The sequence below is a fragment of the Apis mellifera genome, linkage group LG1, assembly GCF_003254395.2.
Source record: "Apis mellifera strain DH4 linkage group LG1, Amel_HAv3.1, whole genome shotgun sequence".
Taxonomy (NCBI): domain Eukaryota; kingdom Metazoa; phylum Arthropoda; class Insecta; order Hymenoptera; family Apidae; genus Apis; species Apis mellifera.
The window spans coordinates 12,863,944-12,885,860 of NC_037638.1; the positions used below are offsets into that span (position 1 = coordinate 12,863,944).

Here is a 21,917-nt window from a genome sequence, read left to right on the forward strand (position 1 = left end):
TTAAGCATATAATATTTGAATAGATATCAAGTTTAAATTCGATCGTAACAATGTTCATGTATGCACAACGAGAATAAGAATATAAAATCATCCAGATGACAGACAAAATCAGAATTGAAAACGTCTCGTGATTTTCATCACGAAGCGGAGATTTATAGCAGCCGTTTTTGAGACATTGGAAGAGATTTTGCGTGCGCGGAAAGTTAAGCGGGTATACATAACGTGTACGCTGGCTATTATTTACGATTTTCTGTTTCTCGCCTAGCGTACACATTGTTGGCGTGCGGAGGAGACTCTTATAAAGTTTCTCGAAGGCCGTGGGACCTTAACCCTTTCACTGGTGAACTGCGACTGAAATACGTTCACCGTGTCCACCGTGTGGAAGGATTCAATTATTTATCGAAACTTTTTCGAAATTAAAATCTATAGATTAAAATTAATAGAATTTAAAGTATTATATAAAATAGATCCATAAATCAATGACTTGTTTTTTAATACGATAAACCTAATCTTTTTTAATGGTGTATTATTTTAAATCGAAAATAAACTTATAAATAATCTTATCATATAATTATCTTATTATTTCCTTAACCATTTCTCTAAAAATGCATCCACTGTTTTTACTTGCATCTCAAATTTTAACGAAAACTCGAATATCATCGATAATGATCATTTTCCTTGTAGAAACATCTCGATATAAATAAACAAAAAAAAAAAAAAAATAAATAAATCTCTCTTTACCTCTCTCTTCGAAAATCACGCGTTGTCGAAGGATGAAATTCTTTGCAGGGCAATTTCCATCCAATCGGTCGGCTCATTTCCGTGTGTACGAAACACGGGAAAACGAGAGGGAGCCAGCGAGGCGCCGCTCGCTCGTGCTTTGCACGTCGCGCATGATCGACGAGCGGTACGCAGAAGTCGATAGTCTGTCGAAAGGTGAAAGATTGAAGGTTAATAGAGGTCGAGGCGTTCTTTTTTTCCACCCTTTTTTTCCCCGTGTATATATATATATATATATATATACATTCTGACCTGAGCAGTGAACACGCGCTTGGCCTTTGTGCGAGCAAAGACTTTCCGCAAATAAGATGTTCGTCCGTGGTTATTAATCAGCTCGCTTAATACGATTCGCCAATCTCCGCGAAAATCGTTTAACTCGTCCCTTTTATTGGAAAAATTTCCGACACAGGTGTGAAACAGCCTTAACCCGCGGAGGTTAAACGGCGGTCTTGCGGATACGTGTTTGAGCGTAAACATGGGTGTTTTTTTACGAGCTCTGGATTTCGAATCGGAGGAAAGTTTACATTTTCTTGTTCTGCTTGGTTAGAAAAAATTCTAAGATCGTTTTTTAACGTGTCAATTGCAAATTTTATTAATTATTAATCCTACAATTAAGTAATTCTTCCGAGATGAATATTTAATTGAGAGTGCATCTTTGTCACATTATTTGATTTTGAAAAAGAGATCGTTTTTTAACGTGTCAATTGCAAATTTTTATTAATTATTATAATCAAGTAATTCTTTCGATATGGATATTTAATTGAGAGTGCATCTTCGTCACGTTATTTGATTTTGAAAAAGAGATCGTTTTTTAACGTGTTAATTGTAAATTTTATTAATTATTACGATCCTACAATCAAGTAATTCTTTCGATATGAATATTTAATCGAGAGTGCATTTTTGTCGCGTTATTTGATTTTGAAAAAGAGATCGTTTTTTAACGTGTCAATTGCAAATTTTATTAATTATTGTAATTAAGTAATTCTTTCGATATGAATATTTAATCGAGAGTGCATCTTCGTCGCGTTATTTGATTTTGAAAAAGAGATCGTTTTTTAACGTGTCAATTGCAAATTTTATTAATTATTATAATCAAGTAATTCTTTCGATATGGATATTTAATTGAGAGTGCATCTTTGTCATGTTATTTGATTTTGAAAAAAAGATCGTTTTTTTAACGTGTTAATTGTAAATTTTATTAATTATTGTAATTAAGTAATTCTTTCGATATGAATATTTAATCGAGAGTGCATCTTTGTCACGTTTTTTGATTTTGAAAAAGAGATCGTTTTTTAACGTGTTAATTGCAAATTTTATTAATTATTACGATCCTACAATCAAGTAATTCTTTCGATATGAATATTTAATCGAGAGTGCATTTTTGTCGCGTTATTTGATTTTGAAAAAGAGATCGTTTTTTAACGTGTCAATTGCAAATTTTATTAATTATTGTAATTAAGTAATTCTTTCGATATGAATATTTAATCGAGAGTGCATCTTCGTCGCGTTATTTGATTTTGAAAAAGAGATCGTTTTTTAACGTGTCAATTGCAAATTTTATTAATTATTATAATCAAGTAATTCTTTCGATATGGATATTTAATTGAGAGTGCATCTTTGTCATGTTATTTGATTTTGAAAAAAAGATCGTTTTTTTAACGTGTTAATTGTAAATTTTATTAATTATTGTAATTAAGTAATTCTTTCGATATGAATATTTAATCGAGAGTGCATCTTTGTCACGTTATTTGATTTTGAAAAAGAGATCGTTTTTTAACGTGTCAATTGCAAATTTTATTAATTATTGTAATTAAGTAATTCTTTCGATATGAATATTTAATCGAGAGTGCATCTTCGTCGCGTTATTTGATTTTGAAAAAGAGATCGTTTTTTAACGTGTCAATTGCAAATTTTATTAATTATTATAATCAAGTAATTCTTTCGATATGGATATTTAATTGAGAGTGCATCTTTGTCATGTTATTTGATTTTGAAAAAAAGATCGTTTTTTTAACGTGTTAATTGTAAATTTTATTAATTATTGTAATTAAGTAATTCTTTCGATATGAATATTTAATCGAGAGTGCATCTTTGTCACGTTTTTTGATTTTGAAAAAGAGATCGTTTTTTAACGTGTTAATTGCAAATTTTATTAATTATTATAATCCTATAATCAAGTAATTCTTTCGATATGAATATTTAATCGAGAGTGCATCTTCGTTATTTGATTTTGAAAAAGAGATCGTTTTTTAACGTGTCAATTGCAAATTTTATTAATTATTGTAATTAAGTAATTCTTTCGATATGAATATTTAATCGAGAGTGCATCTTCGTCGCGTTATTTGATTTTGAAGAAGAGATCGTTTTTTAACGTGTTAATTGTAAATTTTATTAATTATTATAATCAAGTAATTCTTTCGATATGGATATTTAATTGAGAGTGCATCTTTGTCACGTTTTTTGATTTTGAAAAAGAGATCGTTTTTTAACGTGCCAATTGCAAATTTTTATTAATTATTATAATCAAGTAATTCTTTCGATATGAATATTTAATTGAGAGTGCATCACGTTATTTGATTTTGAAAAATATTTCTGGATAATTAAAATGGTAGAAAAAATATATCAAAATGAGGAAAAATTATCATCAATTATTAAATTTTATTAAAATTTCGATATTCTTTAGTTTGAGAAAAGATTTAAAACTAATCAGTGCAATTATTTGAAAAGAAATTACATAGTTGAGAAAAAAATTTGTTATTCAAACTTTCGGAATCGATTGTATAAATAATTATTTCAATAATTGATTTAATTGATCTGTCGACTGAAATTTCTTAAATCAATACATAAATCAATTTTACAATTGATCCAACCTTTCATCTCACACTTATGATTGATATCTCGTATACGATAAAAATTTTCGCGCTCAAATTCGATGATTGCTCGAAAAATACACGTTTTGAATGATTATTTGAAATACAATCTACGATTCACATATGATATTAATATAATCTGTATCTACAATCCAAATGGAATCTAATATTTAGATTGTATAGAACTGGATTAAATTTCTTTTTTTTCTTTTCTTTTTTTTTTTATGAACGATCCAAAGAGAAATTCCTCGCTCGCCGCTAATCTATGATTAGACTTCTTTCGATCCTAACGTCCAAATAGTTGGCTGCCTGAAGGCAATCACTGTGAAAGTGCTGTTACTTCCGAAAACTATAAGAACAGAAGAAATCAATCAAGAATATATAATATCCTAAATCCTAAGGAGAAATCCTTCATATCTATTTCTACTCTCAATTTCTATTTTTGAACAATTTAATATTCTTTAAAATAAAAAATGAAAGAATAAAAATATTCATTTACATCATGTTCCAAACTTGCAAATCATATATAATTTAGTTTTAAAAAAAATACAAAAATACATAAAAGAATTGAAATTTAATCAATTAACTCCCATCTCCAAGTTTAAAGAAAAAATTTATCAAATCAAACGAAAAATAAGAATAAAAGAAGTAAAAATCGAAACGAAAAAATTGATGAAAAAAAATTATTTTCCATTTACAAATATTTAAAATTCAAAAATTTCAAAATATTTAAAATATTTAAAATTAACTCCCATCTCCAAGTTTAAAGAAAAAATTTATCAAATCAAACGAAAAATAAGAATAAAAGAAGTAAAAATCGAAACGAAAAAATTGATGAAAAAAAATTATTTTCCATTTACAAATATTTAAAATTCAAAAATTTCAAAATATTTAAAATATTTAAAATTAACTCCCATCTCCAAGTTTAAAGAAAAAATTTATCAAATCAAACGAAAAATAAAAACAAAAGAAGTAAAAATCGAAACGAAAAAATTGATGAAAAAAAATTATTTTCCATTTACAAATATTTAAAATTTAAAAATTTCAAAATATTTAAAATATTTAAAATTAACTCCCATCTCCAAGTTTAAAGAAAAAATTTATCAAATCAAACGAAAAATAAGAATAAAAGAAGTAAAAATCGAAACGAAAAAATTGATGAAAAAAAATTATTTTCCATTTACAAATATTTAAAATTCAAAAATTTCAAAATATTTAAAATATTTAAAATTAACTCCCATCTCCAAGTTTAAAGAAAAAATTTATCAAATCAAACGAAAAATAAAAACAAAAGAAGTAAAAATCGAAACGAAAAAATTGACGAAAAAAAATTATTTTCCATTTACAAATATTTAAAATTCAAAGATGTCGGATACGCGCTACCTGTCCGCGCCGATGCGATTATAATTACAGATCTCTCGCGGTTCGTATCAAGTGTTAGTGGTGAAACTTTGGTCGCGATTTGCCACGAGAGGCGCGGAGAGGAGCGTGTTGGTGCCTTCAGCGACTAATTAAGCGATTATAGCAGCTCTCGAGCGAGCTAACGAGTGTTAATCCCAAGTCGTGGCCGATACTCGGCCCAGGGTCAACTCGGCGCACGTTGAGCGCGAGCACCGCGATAATTTTACTTATCAGCGTGGTTGGACGAGAGGTCTTGGCAGGCAGGCAGCCAGCCAGCCTCTTTCCACTCCATTAGAAACGAGTCTTCCCTTTCTCCTTCACGAGTTTCGAGGCTGCCTTTTATTAAAACCAATTTCACGATGAATATGCTTGTTTGTTGTTCCTCGAGGACCAGAGTATCGCGAATGGAGGATACTCCAAGACGAATGTAATCGAGATTGAATCTTTTTGTTGAATTATTCTGTTCTCTTTTTTGAAACAGAAAGGAAAATGAAAGATTAAAAGAAAAATAAATTAGGATGTTTCAAAATGCAAAAATTATTATAGATATCGTATTTAAATCGAATGGTTATGATATGCACGATGCTGGTTACAATAAAATATTTTTACTAAAACTTTTAATGAATATAGAAAGGAAAATGAAAAATTAAAAGAAAAATAAATTAATAGATATCGCGTTCTAGGATGTTTCAAAATGCAAAAATTATTATAGATACATATTTAAATCGAATGGTTATGATATGTATCAATGTTGGTTATAATAAAATAATTTTATTAAAACTTTTAATGAATAATAAAAGTTGAGTTTGATTAGATGAAGCTTAGCTATTGATTCAGATTAATTATAGCACAGAGAATAAAAGATTTAAGAAAAAGAAGGATTTTCAGAAGAAGGAAACAAATATTTATCTTTAATTCTAAATAAACACAGCAATAATTTCTTATTTGAACAACGAAAATGATAAAGATTATTAATTAATTTGTAAAAATCTCAAATGTGCTTAAATCACTATCAGCCAATTTTAACTTGATATTATTTATATTATATTATTATTTATATATATAATTTATATAATATTATTTATTTACAATCTTGACCGATTTTACCATCCATCGATATCACAACAATATTTATATTATATTATTACTTATATATATAATTTATATAATATTATTTATTTACAAATCTTGACCGATTTTACCATCCATCGATATCACAACAATATTTATATTATATTATTATTTATATATATAATTTATATAATATTATTTATTTACAATCTTGACCGATTTTACCATCCATCGATATCACAACAATGTACTTAACCGTTACTTAACCCTTAACTACACCCATTCGTCAAATAATCCTGAAAAGAAAAAGGAGAAAACCTTGGTCACATTCTTACCAAGCATTTTTCCCCACGAAAACGCATCGATTTCCCGTCTCAAAGTTATTCAAATTACCGTTAAACCGAGGGAATCGGTGGTAGCAGCGCGAGCTGAAAGAGTGGATCCTCTCGCGTCCGCGGCAACGTCGAGGCGCGACTAATTAAGCGATTAGCGGCTCGACTAGCTCTGGCCGGGCATTAATCCAGACCGTGGTCGATACGAGAGCACGACTCTGCCTCGCTCCACGAAGAGAGGAGGAAGTAGTGATGGGGTTAAGTTCGACTTAAGTGTATTCGTAAATGTAACAACTCGAAGAATTCGAATAGTAAAGATAATTAATTATCATTAAAAAAATTAATTCTACTTTCAACAAGATTGAATTCTGGATCGATGAGATGCAATGGTTGAGATGCAACAAGAAAAATAAAATTATCGAAATTTTATTATTGTATTTGTGGATTAATCGAATAATAATGGAAGAAATCCACGCTTTATTTGTTAAGAGATTCATATCATTCATAAATGTAACAACTCGAAGAATTCGAATAGTAAAGATAATTAATTATTATTAAAAAAATTAATTCTACTTTCAACAAGATTGAATTCTGGATCGAGTCGAGTTGAAAAACTCGAGAAATAATATAAAAACTTGGAATGGTTGAGATGCAACAAGAAAAATAAAATTATCGAAATTTTATTATTGTATTTGTGGATTAATCGAATAATAATAGAAGAAATCCACGCTTCATTTGTTAAGAGATTCGTATCATTTATAAATGTAACAACTCGAAGAATTCGAATAGTAAAGATAATTAATTATCATTAAAAAAATTAATTCTACTTTCAACAAGATTGAATTCTGGATCGATGAGATGCAATGGTTGAGATGCAACAAGAAAAATAAAATTATCGAAATTTTATTATTGTATTTGTGGATTAATCGAATAATAATGGAAGAAATCCACGCTTTATTTGTTAAGAGATTCATATCATTCATAAATGTAACAACTCGAAGAATTCGAATAGTAAAGATAATTAATTATCATTAAAAAAATTAATTCTACTTTCAACAAGATTGAATTCTGGATCGATGAGATGCAATGGTTGAGATGCAACAAGAAAAATAAAATTATCGAAATTTTATTATTGTATTTGTGGATTAATCGAATAATAATGGAAGAAATCCACGCTTTATTTGTTAAGAGATTCATATCATTCATAAATGTAACAACTCGAAGAATTCGAATAGTAAAGATAATTAATTATCATTAAAAAAATTAATTCTACTTTCAACAAGATTGAATTCTGGATCGATGAGATGCAATGGTTGAGATGCAACAAGAAAAATAAAATTATCGAAATTTTATTATTGTATTTGTGGATTAATCGAATAATAATGGAAGAAATCCACGCTTTATTTGTTAAGAGATTCGTATCATTCATAAATGTAACAACTCGAAGAATTCGAATAGTAAAGATAATTAATTATCATTAAAAAAATTAATTCTACTTTCAACAAGATTGAATTCTGGATCGAGTCGAGTTGAAAAACTCGAGAAATAATAAAAATTTGAAATGGTTGAGATGCAACAAGAAAAATAAAATTATCGAAATTTTGTCGTATTATTGTATTTGTGGATTAATGGAATAATAATAGAAGAAATCCACGCTTCATTTGTTAAGAGATTCGTATCATTCATAAATGTAACAACTCAAAGAATTCGAAGAATTCGAATAGTAAAAATAATTAATTATAAAAAAATTAATTCTACTTTCAACAAGATTGAATTCTGGATCGAGTCGAGTTGAAAAACTCGAGAAATAATAAAAATTTGAAATGGTTGAGATGCAATAAGAAAAACAAAATTATTGTCGTATTATTGTATTTATGGATTAATCGAATAATAATAGAAGAAATTCACGCTTCATTTGTTAAGAGATTCGTATCATTCATAAATATAACAACTCGAAGAATTCGAATAGTAAAGATAATTAATTATTATAAAAAAATTAATTTTATTTTTAACAAGATTGAATTCTGGATCGAGTCGAGTTGAAAAACTCGAGAAATAACATAAAAACTTGAAATGGTTGAGATGCAACAAGAAAAATAAAATTATCGAAATTTTGTCGAATAATAATAGAAGAAATCCACGCTTCATTTGTTAAGAGATTCGTATCATAAATGTAATAACTCGAAGAATTCGAAGAATTCGAATAGTAAAGATAATTAATTATAAAAAAATTAATTCTACTTTCAATAAAATTGAATTCTGGATCGAGTCGAGTTGAAAAACTCGAGAAATAATAAAAACTTGAAATGGTTGAGATGCAACAAGAAAAATAAAATTATCGAAATTTTATTATTGTATTTGTGGATTAATCGAATAATAGAAGAAATCCACGCTTCATTTGTTAAGAGATTCGTATTATTCATAAATGTAACAACTCAAATTCGAATAGTAAAGGTAATTAATTATTATAAAAAAATTAATTCTATTTTCAACAAGATTGAATTCTGGATCGAGTTGAAAAATTCGAGAAATAATATAAAAACTTGAAACGGTTGAGATGCAACAAGAAAAATAAAATTATCGAAATTTTATTATTGTATTTGTGGATTAATCGAATAATAATAGAAGAAATCTACGCTTCATTTGTTAAGAGATTCGTATCATTCATAAATGTGACAACTCGAAGAATTCGAATAGTAAAGATAATTAATTATTATAAAAAAATTAATTCTACTTTCAACAAGATTGAATTCTGGATCGAGTCGAGTTGAAAAACTCGAGAAATAATAATAAAAACTTGAAATGGTTGAGATGCAACAAGAAAAATAAAATTATTCGAAATTTTGTCGAATAATAATAGAAGAAATCCACGCTTCATTTGTTAAGAGATTCGTATCTACTCGCAACGTATTCAATTCCATCGCTGGTTAAGGGGAGAGTGGAGAAGGAGCAGCCTCTCTCCTCGCTAGATCTTCCTCTATTAGCGATCAACGCGCATCTGGCTCGATCAACGCCAATAATTCAACCGGGTGTCGGTGAATTACACGTTCCGCTACGCCCTGCAGCCCCTTTTCACGGCACCGTCTCTCGACGTTTTCATTTTAATAGAAATCGATCTTTAAGATCGCGCGTGTAGCCGCGTGGATGGGAACCGATTCGACGAAGAAGAAAATCGCGGGATACAAAGAGGGATAAAGCGAGCGCGCAATTAGAGAAATCTACGGGGCGGCAATAAATCCAAAAAGCCGGCTAATGACGCATGCGTATTGACGTATCCATCCGGCCATATCCGTTCATCTTTCTCACGCAGCTGAGCTCGCCTTCAGCTATCCTCTCTTTTCCATCTTCCCTTTCCGATCGAAATTTATCTATCGCAAATAACAATTTACAAATAATTATTTCAAATAATTCTAACTTAATTTATATCCAATTTAATTCAATTTCGATCGAAATTTTTTTTCTCGATATATTTTTCTTCTTAAATATTTGAGAAAATAATTATTTGAGGAGGTTTAAGGTTTATTTTATTCTTATCCTTTTTCTTCATCATCGCGATCTTCTTCTTCGCTACGTACAATTCTTCGTTACTTAACCGCGGATTCCTGTTGCAGTGGACGCGCAGTAAGTACGCTTGATTTACGCTAAAAGCCGAGTATCCGGCCCGTTCAATCTTTATCGAGGGGTGGGGGTAATGCGATGATGATGGACGAGCGACGATTTGTGAGAGGCGGAATGCGCGCCACGCCGGGATATATATATATATATATATATGCGCCTCCCGACGTCGAACGGTTATTATTGTAACTCGATCCCGGGACACGGCGCGTAGAAAGCGGTGGAATTTTCGTTGGCCTTCGGGTGCCGTGTGGCGAAGGAGGGGGGGAGGATTCAGCAAGGAGAATTGTTTCGAAGAGGATTTTATCGCGTTTCGTGGGAAACGAAAGCGAACGATGAAGTCATTTCGAGGAGGAACGTCGAGTGGTTGGAAATTAATAATTTAATATTGATAAATATTATTTATCAAAATTTCCACGTGATTTGTATTTATATTTCAAGATAATTTAATTTCATTTCATGATATAAGTTGTAATAATTATTATTATAATTTCAATTATTAACTATTTATATTATTTTAGATTTATTTTTAAATAAATTCTCAAATTTATTTTTATTAAAAAATCATAATATTGAAATTGTTTTCCTTCATTAAAAATTTTATTTTTTTTCAATTAAATCAAGTCATCAATGATATTGATCTTATGAATATCCAGAATTTAATTAATATTGAATTTGATTCGTATATACTAAATTATAGAAACAGATAATCGAATAATTATTTCAATAAAAAATTCCATTACGATTAATTACAACATCGACTAATTCATTCATCTTTAGGAATTAAAGTAGATGCAGTACCAGGACGAATCATAGATTTATACCAATAATATAGTCGAATCAACTTCACAGTGAAAGTGACTTTTGAAAATAATTTTATAGAAATTTATTTATTTATTTATCTTTATCGTACATTTCTATTTTTTTATTGTTATCGTCTATTTAACGTTTGTTGTCGATTGTGTAATAGAAGTAACGCAAGCGTATTAATTTATACTTACACTTATATATATATTTTCTGTATTAGATTGCGAGTTGAATTATCCACAAACTTCGATAAAAATGTAAACCTCTCCCAAACTTTCTCCTTCCTCCTCCTTCCATTTCGTTCCGTGAACGAACAACTCGGGAATAAACGTTTAAACGCCGTTTCCACGGAAACACGTGAACGGAACGGTCGCCGAAGGCTGGATAGAAAATCGGGAAGCGGGGGCAGAACTGTTACGGGGTAATCGCGTCGTAAACATCGGGAATTCGCGTTGCCAGCGTGATTTCTCGAAGCAAGGAAATGCAAGAGATCCGCCACCGATCTTTAACGATCCCGACCGGTCGCTCGAATTACCATAACCGATCGATTACACGATCCTCCGCGAGATGAAGATGTCGGGATAGATCGCCGCGACAGACTTATCTTTTCTTTTTTTTCTTTTCGCCCATTTCCGGGAAAATAGGCGGAAGATTGCGCGCTTGTTTTTAGAAACAAGAGTATGGCTTACGTAAGTGAGAAGAGAACGTGTGATTTGGTAGATGGGTTTCGTGATTTTCAGCAATGAAGAAGGTTTTTAGTATATAGGATGTTCAGAAGAAATGTTTTAGAAAGTGGAAACACTTTAGAGTATCGATTAGTTAAATTATATATATACATATATATATATGAATATTTTTATTACAGGATTTTTTATCGAGCTTAAGAAATAGAACTTTCAACTTTACTCGTGTAATTCTTTTGTGAATATAATGTTTAAAATAATTTCTTATTTATTCTTAGAAAAAAATTGATTTTATAGATATAGTTTTAAGAAGAGTGTATAAAATTTGAGATTATTCAGCTTCGATTTCAATAAAAATAGAAATAGTTGAAATTTTTTATTAAATAAATATACATGTACGTATAATTTTCCAACACAAAAATAATTGCTACACTTGTATAAATAATATTTCGATTATTAATATCGTATATACAATTGTAATTATCACTGTGATGAAAATTCGCGGTAATAAATAAATTTCTTCGAATTTTTAATATCCCCCTTGTTTAAACTCCGTTACATTATATACATAAACGGATAAAATTGCGTTGCACGCCGAGTATTATTGCCGGCCTCATGGAGAATTCACGAAGCGTGCACGAATTTGCCCACTGGCATCGGGGCATTATCATCGCTTTGCCGTGTAATCGCCTGTGTAACTTACGCCACTATGAATTATCATTAACGCCCTCGAGCGATCGCCCTCGGGCCGATTCCGTTGCTGTTGGTCCGTGTAAAACGTTGCGAACGGCACGCGTCACGAGCACGTGGTCGCGCATGTCAGTCACTCGGACCTCTCGAAAACGGAAAAGATAAGATCCGGATACCCTTTTTTCTCCCGATATAAATAAAAATCGTTCGCTCGGAAATTTATCGATTCGACGTGGCATAATCTCAAATTGTGCTCACTCGACCTGGCTGGTAACTCTTTATTAATTGTGTTAATTAAAAATCATTTTGTCATTTGAACAATTAATTAAATGTTATCTTGGAAAAAATATTTGATATTGAAATTGTATTTATTTTAATTTTGAATATTGAATTTTAGCTATATATATAATCAATCACCGACGAAACAAAAGTTCAAAGTCAACTTCAAACCGTGTCACGAAAGAGATGGTGAACAATAAATTACATATTATCAGAATTTTGGAAATTGTATTTATTTTAATTAGAATCAATAATTTTGTATATTGAATTTTAGCTAGAATTGTTATATTATGTATATTTGACTTCCAATTTATATAACAATTGAACACGTACGAATGTAAAGAAATTTAATCTTGTATATCCTCTTTCAATTATCCATACACATATATATATATATATATATATATATATATATATATAATTAATCACTGATGAAAGAAAAGTTCGAAATCAATTTCCAAGCTAAAACCGTGTCCCAGCCACGAAAGAGATGGTGAACAATAAATTAAATATTATCAGAATTTTGGAAAAAATATTTGACATTGAAATTGTATTTATTTTAACTAGAATCAATAATTTTGAATACTGAATTTTAGCTAGAATTTTATATTTTATATTTGACTTTCAATCTATATGTATATATAGATTGTATATCCTCTTTCAATTATCCATATATATAATTAATCATTGACGAAACAAAAGTTCGAAATCAACTTCAAACCGTGTCTCAATCACGAAAGAGATGGTGAACAATAAATTAAATATTATCAGAATTTTGGAAATTGTATTTATTTTAATTAGAATCAATAATTTTGTATATTGAATTTTAGCTAGAATTGTTATATTATGTATATTTGACTTCCAATTTATATAACAATTGAACACATATGAATGTAAAGAAATTTAATCTTGTATATCCTCTTCCAATTATCCATATATATATAATCAATTAAATATTATCAGAATTTTGGAAAAAATAATAATATTGAATTAATATTGAAATTGTATTTATTTTAATTAGAATCAATAATTTTGAATATTGAATTTTAGCTAGAATTTTATATAATATAAAATTCTAGTTAAGTATATATCTAACTAGTATATATAATATATGTATATATATTATGTATATATAATATGTACGTATATTTGACTTCCAATCTATACGTTCCATTCACATGTATAAATGTGAAGAAATTTAATCTCGTATATCCTTTTCCAATTATCCATATATATATATATATATATATATATATATATATATATAATCAATTAAATATTATCAGAATTTTGGAAAAAATATTTAATATTGAAATTATATTTATTTTAATTAGAATTAATAATTTTGAATATTGAATTTTAGCTGGAATTTTTTAGACTATCCTTTAATTCCACTAATTATATATATATATATATTCAATAAATAATTGAATTTATATTGAAAAGTGTATTTGACTTCCAATCTATATGTAACAATTAAATACATATGAATGTAAAGAAATTTAATCTCGTATATCCTCTTCCAATTATCCATATATGTATATATATAATCAATTAAATATTATCAGAATTTTGGAAAAAATATTTAATATTAAAATTGTATTTATTTTAATTAGAATCAATAATTTTGTATATTGAATTTTAACTAGAATTGTTATATTATGTATATTTGATTATGTACATTATTGATATATATATATATTGATTATGTATATTTGATTATGTATATTATTGATATATATATTGCTTATGTATATTTGATTATGTATATTCCAATCTATACGTAACAATTGAACACGTACGAATGTAAAGAAACTTAATCCCGTATATCCTCTTCCAATTATCCATACACACACACACATATATATATAATCAATCACCGAACGAAACAAAAGTCAACTTCAAACCGTGTCTCAGCCACGAAAGAGATGGTATCGCTCGTATATCGAGTCTAATCGATGAACAACGACAAGAGATCGCGAGGTAACATCGGTCGTGCGTCAATCGAACGATCCGATCCGCGGCGATAGCTTGGCTTCCATTGACATCCGATCCCCGGCATCCCGGTCACGATTAAGACAATAAGATTTTACGACGTCCCCTATTTCAGCCGCGCTTTCGCGTTACTCTTACACGGATCCTTCGTTTCGTCCGTCTTGCGTTTGGTTATTATACATTTTCGTCGATATATCGAAAGAAGAAAGGGGGGGGGGGGAGGGGGAAGGATAGGTAGTCGAAGATTTAACCGGAAGATGACCTACTCCGGGTGGCGGGATCCGAGAGATAGGCACGGCTAAAAGCCGATCATTTAATAAGTTATACGAGCCAGCTTGAAGATTACGATCGTGGTATCAACCCGAATCTGATCACGGCCTGTAATCAAATGCTGTTACCGACTTTTATTACGCCGTTAATGCGGCACGGATCGTTTCGTGAGCTGGCTCGCGACTCTGTTTCACGTTAGTATCCACTTCTTTTTTTTTCTCTCTCTCTCCCTCTGGCTACATATATTGGGTTATATATTGTTTAACTTGTAGGAAGGGAAATTGTCGAAACGATGTTTTTACGAAAGATGGTTGATACAAGGAGATAAAATCCTTTGTTTTATATGTATATCTCTCTTTAAATGAAATTTTGTTGCTTAATTTAAGGAAATATTAAGTGGGAAAAATCAGTTTTTCTTAACGTTTGAGAGTTTATTTAACTTTTTTCGTATATTAAGTGTTACGATATACGATGATCTTTCTATATAAGATATCTCGATCCTCTTTTGTGACAAATAACGGTATTAAAAATTACACGAATTCCATTTCCAAAAAGTGATAAAGGATAGAAACTGTATTATTATCTCGTAATATATCGTATATAATTTTTTCAAGAATATTTTTTTTTTTTACAGTCTCTTTCAGATATTTAATTGGCGAAATAAATTCGGCCGAATTTTTACGGAACTTTTGGATTTTAGGCTGCACGGACACACATGGCAGACCCGTTCTCGAATTCGAGGACGAGCCGTCCAGAAGGGAGGCCCTCTCTGTCAAGGAAGTGTCATCGTTTCTGCTCTACCTCGCCCGTTTACCCAGGTAATTATTCTTCTCTTTATCGTTAAATTTGTGCAACGGAAAAGGAAGATGCAAATTAGATGAAATTCTTATGTAAGAATATTTATATTTTAAGTATATAAATATTTTAGGCACGTGAGAGTTATTTTAAATCTATGATTAAGAAAATATACAATTTATAACGATAATTATTTAATTAATTGAATTAAAAGTAGGTAAGAATTTTTTCTATATTCGCCATTGTATAGTAAACTTTCTATAATTAATTAGTTCTATTATTTTCTAGTATTTTCTCTTATTGTTGTGTGAGTTTAATTGCTATATTTTTATCAAGTGATTCATTTCACGATATGCCATATTTGATAACATCATTTAATATGAAATGATCAATAAAATTTTATTATTTTTATACTTATGAAATGAAGAATGCTTCAATCTTACAATTTGCTTACAATCTTCAACTAATGGATTGTAAATAAAATCATCAATTGATTTGTATATATTATTATAATTAAAAACGTTCAATTTTTGAATTGTCTTTTAAAATCAACATTAAAATTTAACACCTTGATAAATATTTTCTTAAGAATCAGATATAGAATAAAATAAATCTAATTCGACATTTTAACAATAATTCATTCCACAAATAATCAGATATGGAAGAAATGTTTTTAATTCGACATCTCAATAATCGAATTAAAAACGTTCAATTTATTTTATTATTATTTATCAACAATTTGAATTGTCTTTTAAAATCGGTATTAAATTTTAACACCTTGATAAATATTTTCTTAAGAATCAGAATATCTACAGAATAGAATAAATCTAATTCGACATTTTAACAATAATTCATTCCACAAATAATCAGATATGCATACGGAAGAATAATTCGACATCTCAATAATCGAATTAAAAACGTTCAATTTATTTTATTATTATTTACCAACAATTTGAATTACCTTTTAAAATCAATATTAAAATTTAACACCTTGATAAATATTTTCTTAAGAATCAGATACAGAATAAATCTAATTCGATATTTTAATAATAATTCATTCCACAGCTATCTTCAATCATATCTCGTTCTTTATCTCCTAAATAATCAGATATGCATACGGAAGAATAATTCGACATCTCAATAATCGAATTAAAAACGTTCAATTTATTTTATTATTATTTATCAACAATTTGAATTGTCTTTTAAAATCAGTATTAAAATTTAACACGTTGATAAATATTTTCTTAAGAATCAGATACAGAATAAATCTAATTCGACATTTTAATAATAATTCATTCCACAGCCATCTTCGATATCTCGTTTTAAATCTCTTAAATAATCAGATATGCATACGGAAGAATAATTCGACATCTCAATAATCGAAAAAAAAAAAAAAGAAAAAAGAATTCACACGTCGGCCAGAAAATTAATGATTTATCACGGTGACCGTATTTCCCGCGAATAATAACGGCGATTCGTTAATCCGGTTGCCCGAGTAGCAAGCTTTCCAACGCGTGATCGACGACGGTTTCCGTAATAATTATAATTTTCCACGGCCGTGACATCGGCGACACGCCCACCGTAATCACGTATACGCGAGGTGGCAAAGCCAAGCCCCCTCCTTCTAACAATAATTCCTAAGCTACGATTTTCCTCAGATCCCCGCGCGGGTTATTAATTAACGCGAGGGCGCGATACTTTTTTCTAATCAGCCCGCTCGGCCGAGACTAATCGAAATCCAAGTTGAAAAATCACTATATCGTCGATAATTACCGCGATGCTCGTTGCCCGATAATTCAATTAACCTGACGTGCGTGTTCTTATCGGGAATTTCAATCAGTCCCATCGTGTTTGGAAGATCCAACGGCGTGATAATTATATAGATGTAAAATTTCGTTTTAAAATCCTCAATATTTTTCAATTTTATATAATAATGTTATGTAATGTTATGTTATACAATAAAAAATTATATATATATACAATAAAAATTATATCTATGTAATACATAAATAATGTTATGTATTAATTAATTAATTAAGCGCAAGTGAATTCAAAATTACAAGTTTTCGATAGCTTTCAAAATTATATTTTTTACTTTAGAACAAAAATTAATTCTTTTAATCTTGTTTTCAATAAAAAAAAAATTAATATTAATATCGATTTTTCTGCACTTGAAAATTATTAACTTGGTTATGGAAGAATATATTGGGAAAATCGAAGAGCATGCGTGTAAAGAAATACGATTAATATCGATTTTATCATTTTTCTGCACTTGAAAATTATTAACTTGGTTATGGAAGAATATATTGGGAATCGAAGAGCGTGCGTGTAAAGAAATACGATTAATATCGATTTTATCATTTTTCTGCACTTGAAAATTATTAACTTGGTTATGGAAGAGTATAATATTGGTTATAAAGAGATATACATATTCGATCGAATATTCGTTTCATTAATACTTCCACCTGCGCAATCGCGATGCGCATAAATTCCGAAAGGTGAAACTGGCCAGCAGGCTCTATTCAAAGGAATTAATTTCTCGCGTACGCGTTCTCCATTCTTCTCCTTTGAAAATCCACCGCGATTTCACACGCGTGTACGGCGCATCGGTATCCGCTAATCGGCCGTAATTAAGTTGATGACGAGAACCGAGCGGCCGAGATGTTGTCTGTCTCCCATGGTTTCGCGGATAATAAGCAACCGTAAGGCCGTAAATAATAGAAATGGGAAACAGGTGTCGCCCTTTCTCTCCGGGCGGAATTCTTTCCAATTTTTCGATCGTATCGTATCTTGAAAACGGTGTTCGCGGCCACGTACGCGAATAAAAGGCGGTAAATCATTCGCCACTTAACGCGTCGGTGGAGTAGGAGGGGGATAGAATTTTGAATAACGATCGTCCATTATCGGCGGTGTATCGAGGAAAGCGTTCGCAACACGAGGAAACTGAATATATTTCGCGTTACGTAATATGTCTATTGTTCGGAGAAAGTGCATATCTCATTGATAAGAATCGGGCATAAAGCCAATTTATTTTATTGCTATCCTTGTCAGTGCCCCCGGTCGATCTTTGCCAATTCTACTTTACCGATATTGGACCGCCTCCAATTTCCTCATCTTCGATACGATATTTTTTTTTTTTGATGCATCCTTTGGCGGTGGAAAATGTAAGATTCCTTTTTCTGAAATTGATAAATTATAAATTTATTATTATTTCAATAATAAATTTACTTTCAATTATACTCGACGATAGAAGTATTATATCCTTACGTGGAATCGATCCATGCTACTCCAGCGTAACAAAAATCGTTTTAACGTACACAAATATTCTTGCATTCGATTTGGAAATATATTTCAATTTTTATCTCCGTAAAATAAAACGTGTATTCTTATATGACTTTTAAAAAAAATATAAACTATTTAAATTAAACTTGATGAATGGCAAATGCTCGGCCAGAAAAAAAATTTAATCAAATTCAATTTCTGCATCTCTTCTCCCTTCTTCTATTTATCCGATCCTGCAGATGAATGAATATTGCACCGATCCGTCCACCGTTAATAAACGAATCTCTATCGAACCGCGGGCGGGCAAAATTCCAGAAACACGATTCGATGCAACGTTTGAACGAGCCAATCCCCGCAATCCAAAAGCAGCGGCAGCCCGATGAATTATTTAGTACCAGGCCGGCAAACGAGCACGAGCTCGCCCGGCAGCGGAGCCATGCAACGACCGTAAACGCTTATTTTTCTCTTTTTCTTTTCCTCCTCGATCGATCGCGATTAAGAAACGCGTCTCGATCCTCCTCCTCTCTTCTCTAGCTTCGATTGTCAGCGGGCCGGAGGAGTCGAAAGGATGGATCGTAAAGGATGCGGTCGTGGAGAGAAGGAGAAGGAGGAGGAGGAGGAGTCCTTCGATTTGCCCGCTCGTTTGGCCGCGTTCGCATGCTGGCCGGCTCGTAAAACATATCACGTACGATAGCCACGGCAGCCTATTGCGGTATCGTCGATCGTGCGGCTTTATGGTGCCCCGTGCAACCGTGCTCGCTCCTCTCGCGGAGGGAAGATGAGCAGATGGTATTCCCCTGGAGGAACGTCCCTCCTTTTCTTTCCATGAGAGAAGAAACGGGGAAATTCGTGAAGAGAGCGGTGTTGTTGCATCTTGAGATTTGATCGTCGAATTTTTTAAATTTTAATTCTTCGTATTTAATTTTTTTTTTTTTGTTATTAAGTGATATTTGGATGCTGCGTATTTGTATAAAATTTTTTGTTCTGGTATAGGTTTAATTATTCGATGTAGGATTTAGAATTGGGATTTTTTATTTAATTTAATTCTCTTTTCATCTGCACGTTAGATTTTTATTGTTTTTGTTTAGAGTTTATTCTTTATAATCTCAATTTTGATAAAAGAAATACTAATGGTATTTTTTTCCTTTCTCACGAAATTATAATGATCCATCTAAAATCAAGAATTCTGATATGATTCAATATTTTATATATATATGATAGATAGATCATTAGATAGATCATTAATCGTATAATTATGTATATAAAATTAAATGGAAAGATGGCGAAAATAATTATCGATGAATTTTAATTTTAATCAACATTCGAAGCTTCGTAAAAAAAAAAAAATTAATTACGAATAAAAAATAAAAATAAGTGGATAAATAATTATTACTAATATATATCGATACAATGATGAAATAATTTGATGAAAAATTAATTTTGTATGGCATCGAGGAAATTTTTGAAAAATACTCAAAACTTATTTCATCCATAAATAGAATTACATACGGAAAACTTGGAGACCATGAGACAATCATCGCAACGGAATTCCATGGTTGAATGTGGTTAGACGTTTAATAACATGCGTCATGAATATATATATATGAAAGTATATGCAATTAAAGTTTCGCAACAACGGCTTAAATATCAGATATTCACATCATCACGTGTATATATGTTTTGTAAATGTATAAATAAATAACATTCGAAGCGAAAGATTTCTCATGAGACGTAAAAAGTTTCTTTAAGAGAGGGCGGTATTCCATTAAGATATTATCATTTATTTTGGAAAGTGAAAAATACAATACAGAATGAAGCATCTTAAAATTTAATATCAAATTCACTTCGACACCATATTATTAAACTACAAATTTTTCCTTCTTGGAAAAATTAAATCGATTCGACGAATCATTATGGATAAATGATTTCAAATTTATGAGTGAAAGAATAAAACATTTTTCCTTTTTAGAAAAATTATATTCAGTAAAATTCAGTAAATCTTTATAAATAAATGATTTCAAATTTACGATCAAAAGAATAAAACATTTTTCCTTTTTAGAAAAATTAAATCGATTCCATAAATTTTTATGAATAAATAATATAGTATATAGACTTAATTATGGAACATGTTTTGGAAGAATCAATTCCAGGGATAAAAATTAAAAAAAAAAACAATAATATCAATTTATTATCCTCAAAATTTATATTTTTCAAAAATCTTCTCTGTTTCACCTAACATCAACTAATAAATATAAATAAATATATTTTTATTTTTCCAAATAAAAACATTCACATTCCATTTTTCATCCCTTAAATTCCCTATCATCACGCATTAAAAACATTCACGATCGATCAAATATCATTCACTTTCACGCGTTTATTTATATCAATCGAACAGAATTAACAGTAATCGAAATCGTTTCCCACGATTATCGCCGAGACAATCGAACGTTTTCACCTGGCGCATCCCCCAATCGGGGGCACGTGGAAGGTCGCCAGGGTTGCGAAAGTTTTCTGGTCGGCGGCCACGCGTGCGTGTCCATTATCGTCGATATCTTTCAGTAGCGAGAAGGAGGAAAGCGGCGAGTGTGTTGCCATCGTGGCCATTGGAATCCGCCGACGAAAGCTAACAGTGTCATAATGACCCCATGAGCGGAACACGATCACCATAAATCAGCGTACCGGTTACGCGGGATTCATTAGCGTTTTTCCTCGTTTGTCACTTTTTTCTTTTTCTTTTTTTTCTTCATTTTATTTTCTGGCGGCACTCGCTCAGTGGGAAAGCGCAGAACCGACGTTGATATAACGGCAGTCTATCAACCGAGGATTATTTATCGATCGAAGCAATGTAGTAATAATTATCCGTGAATTTTCCTTTTCTACGTATTTTTTCTTTTTTTTTTTGAGCGTGGAAATGAAATTGTATTTATAGGAATGCTTATTTGAATAAAATTGTAAATGAGTCATAAATAATCAATAGATAATTGGGTGCTGGTTTTTGTGAAACTTTTAAGATCGAAAGTAGATACGTATTTATTTTTAGTTGC

The 21,917-nt window shown here is 30.3% G+C and overlaps 1 protein-coding gene across 5 annotated transcripts in view; it reads left to right on the top strand.

The window, feature by feature from the left end:
- The window catches only part of LOC410718 (puratrophin-1), a 401,681-nt gene that overhangs the window by 238,527 nt on the left and 141,237 nt on the right, over nt 1-21,917 (top strand). For all 5 annotated transcript variants that reach the window (XM_026445379.1, XM_016913622.2, XM_026445373.1 and 2 more), the window contains one exon: nt 15,494-15,611. In XM_026445379.1, coding sequence (XP_026301164.1) covers nt 15,494-15,611 — 118 coding nt within the window. The remainder of the gene's footprint in view (nt 1-15,493; nt 15,612-21,917) is intronic.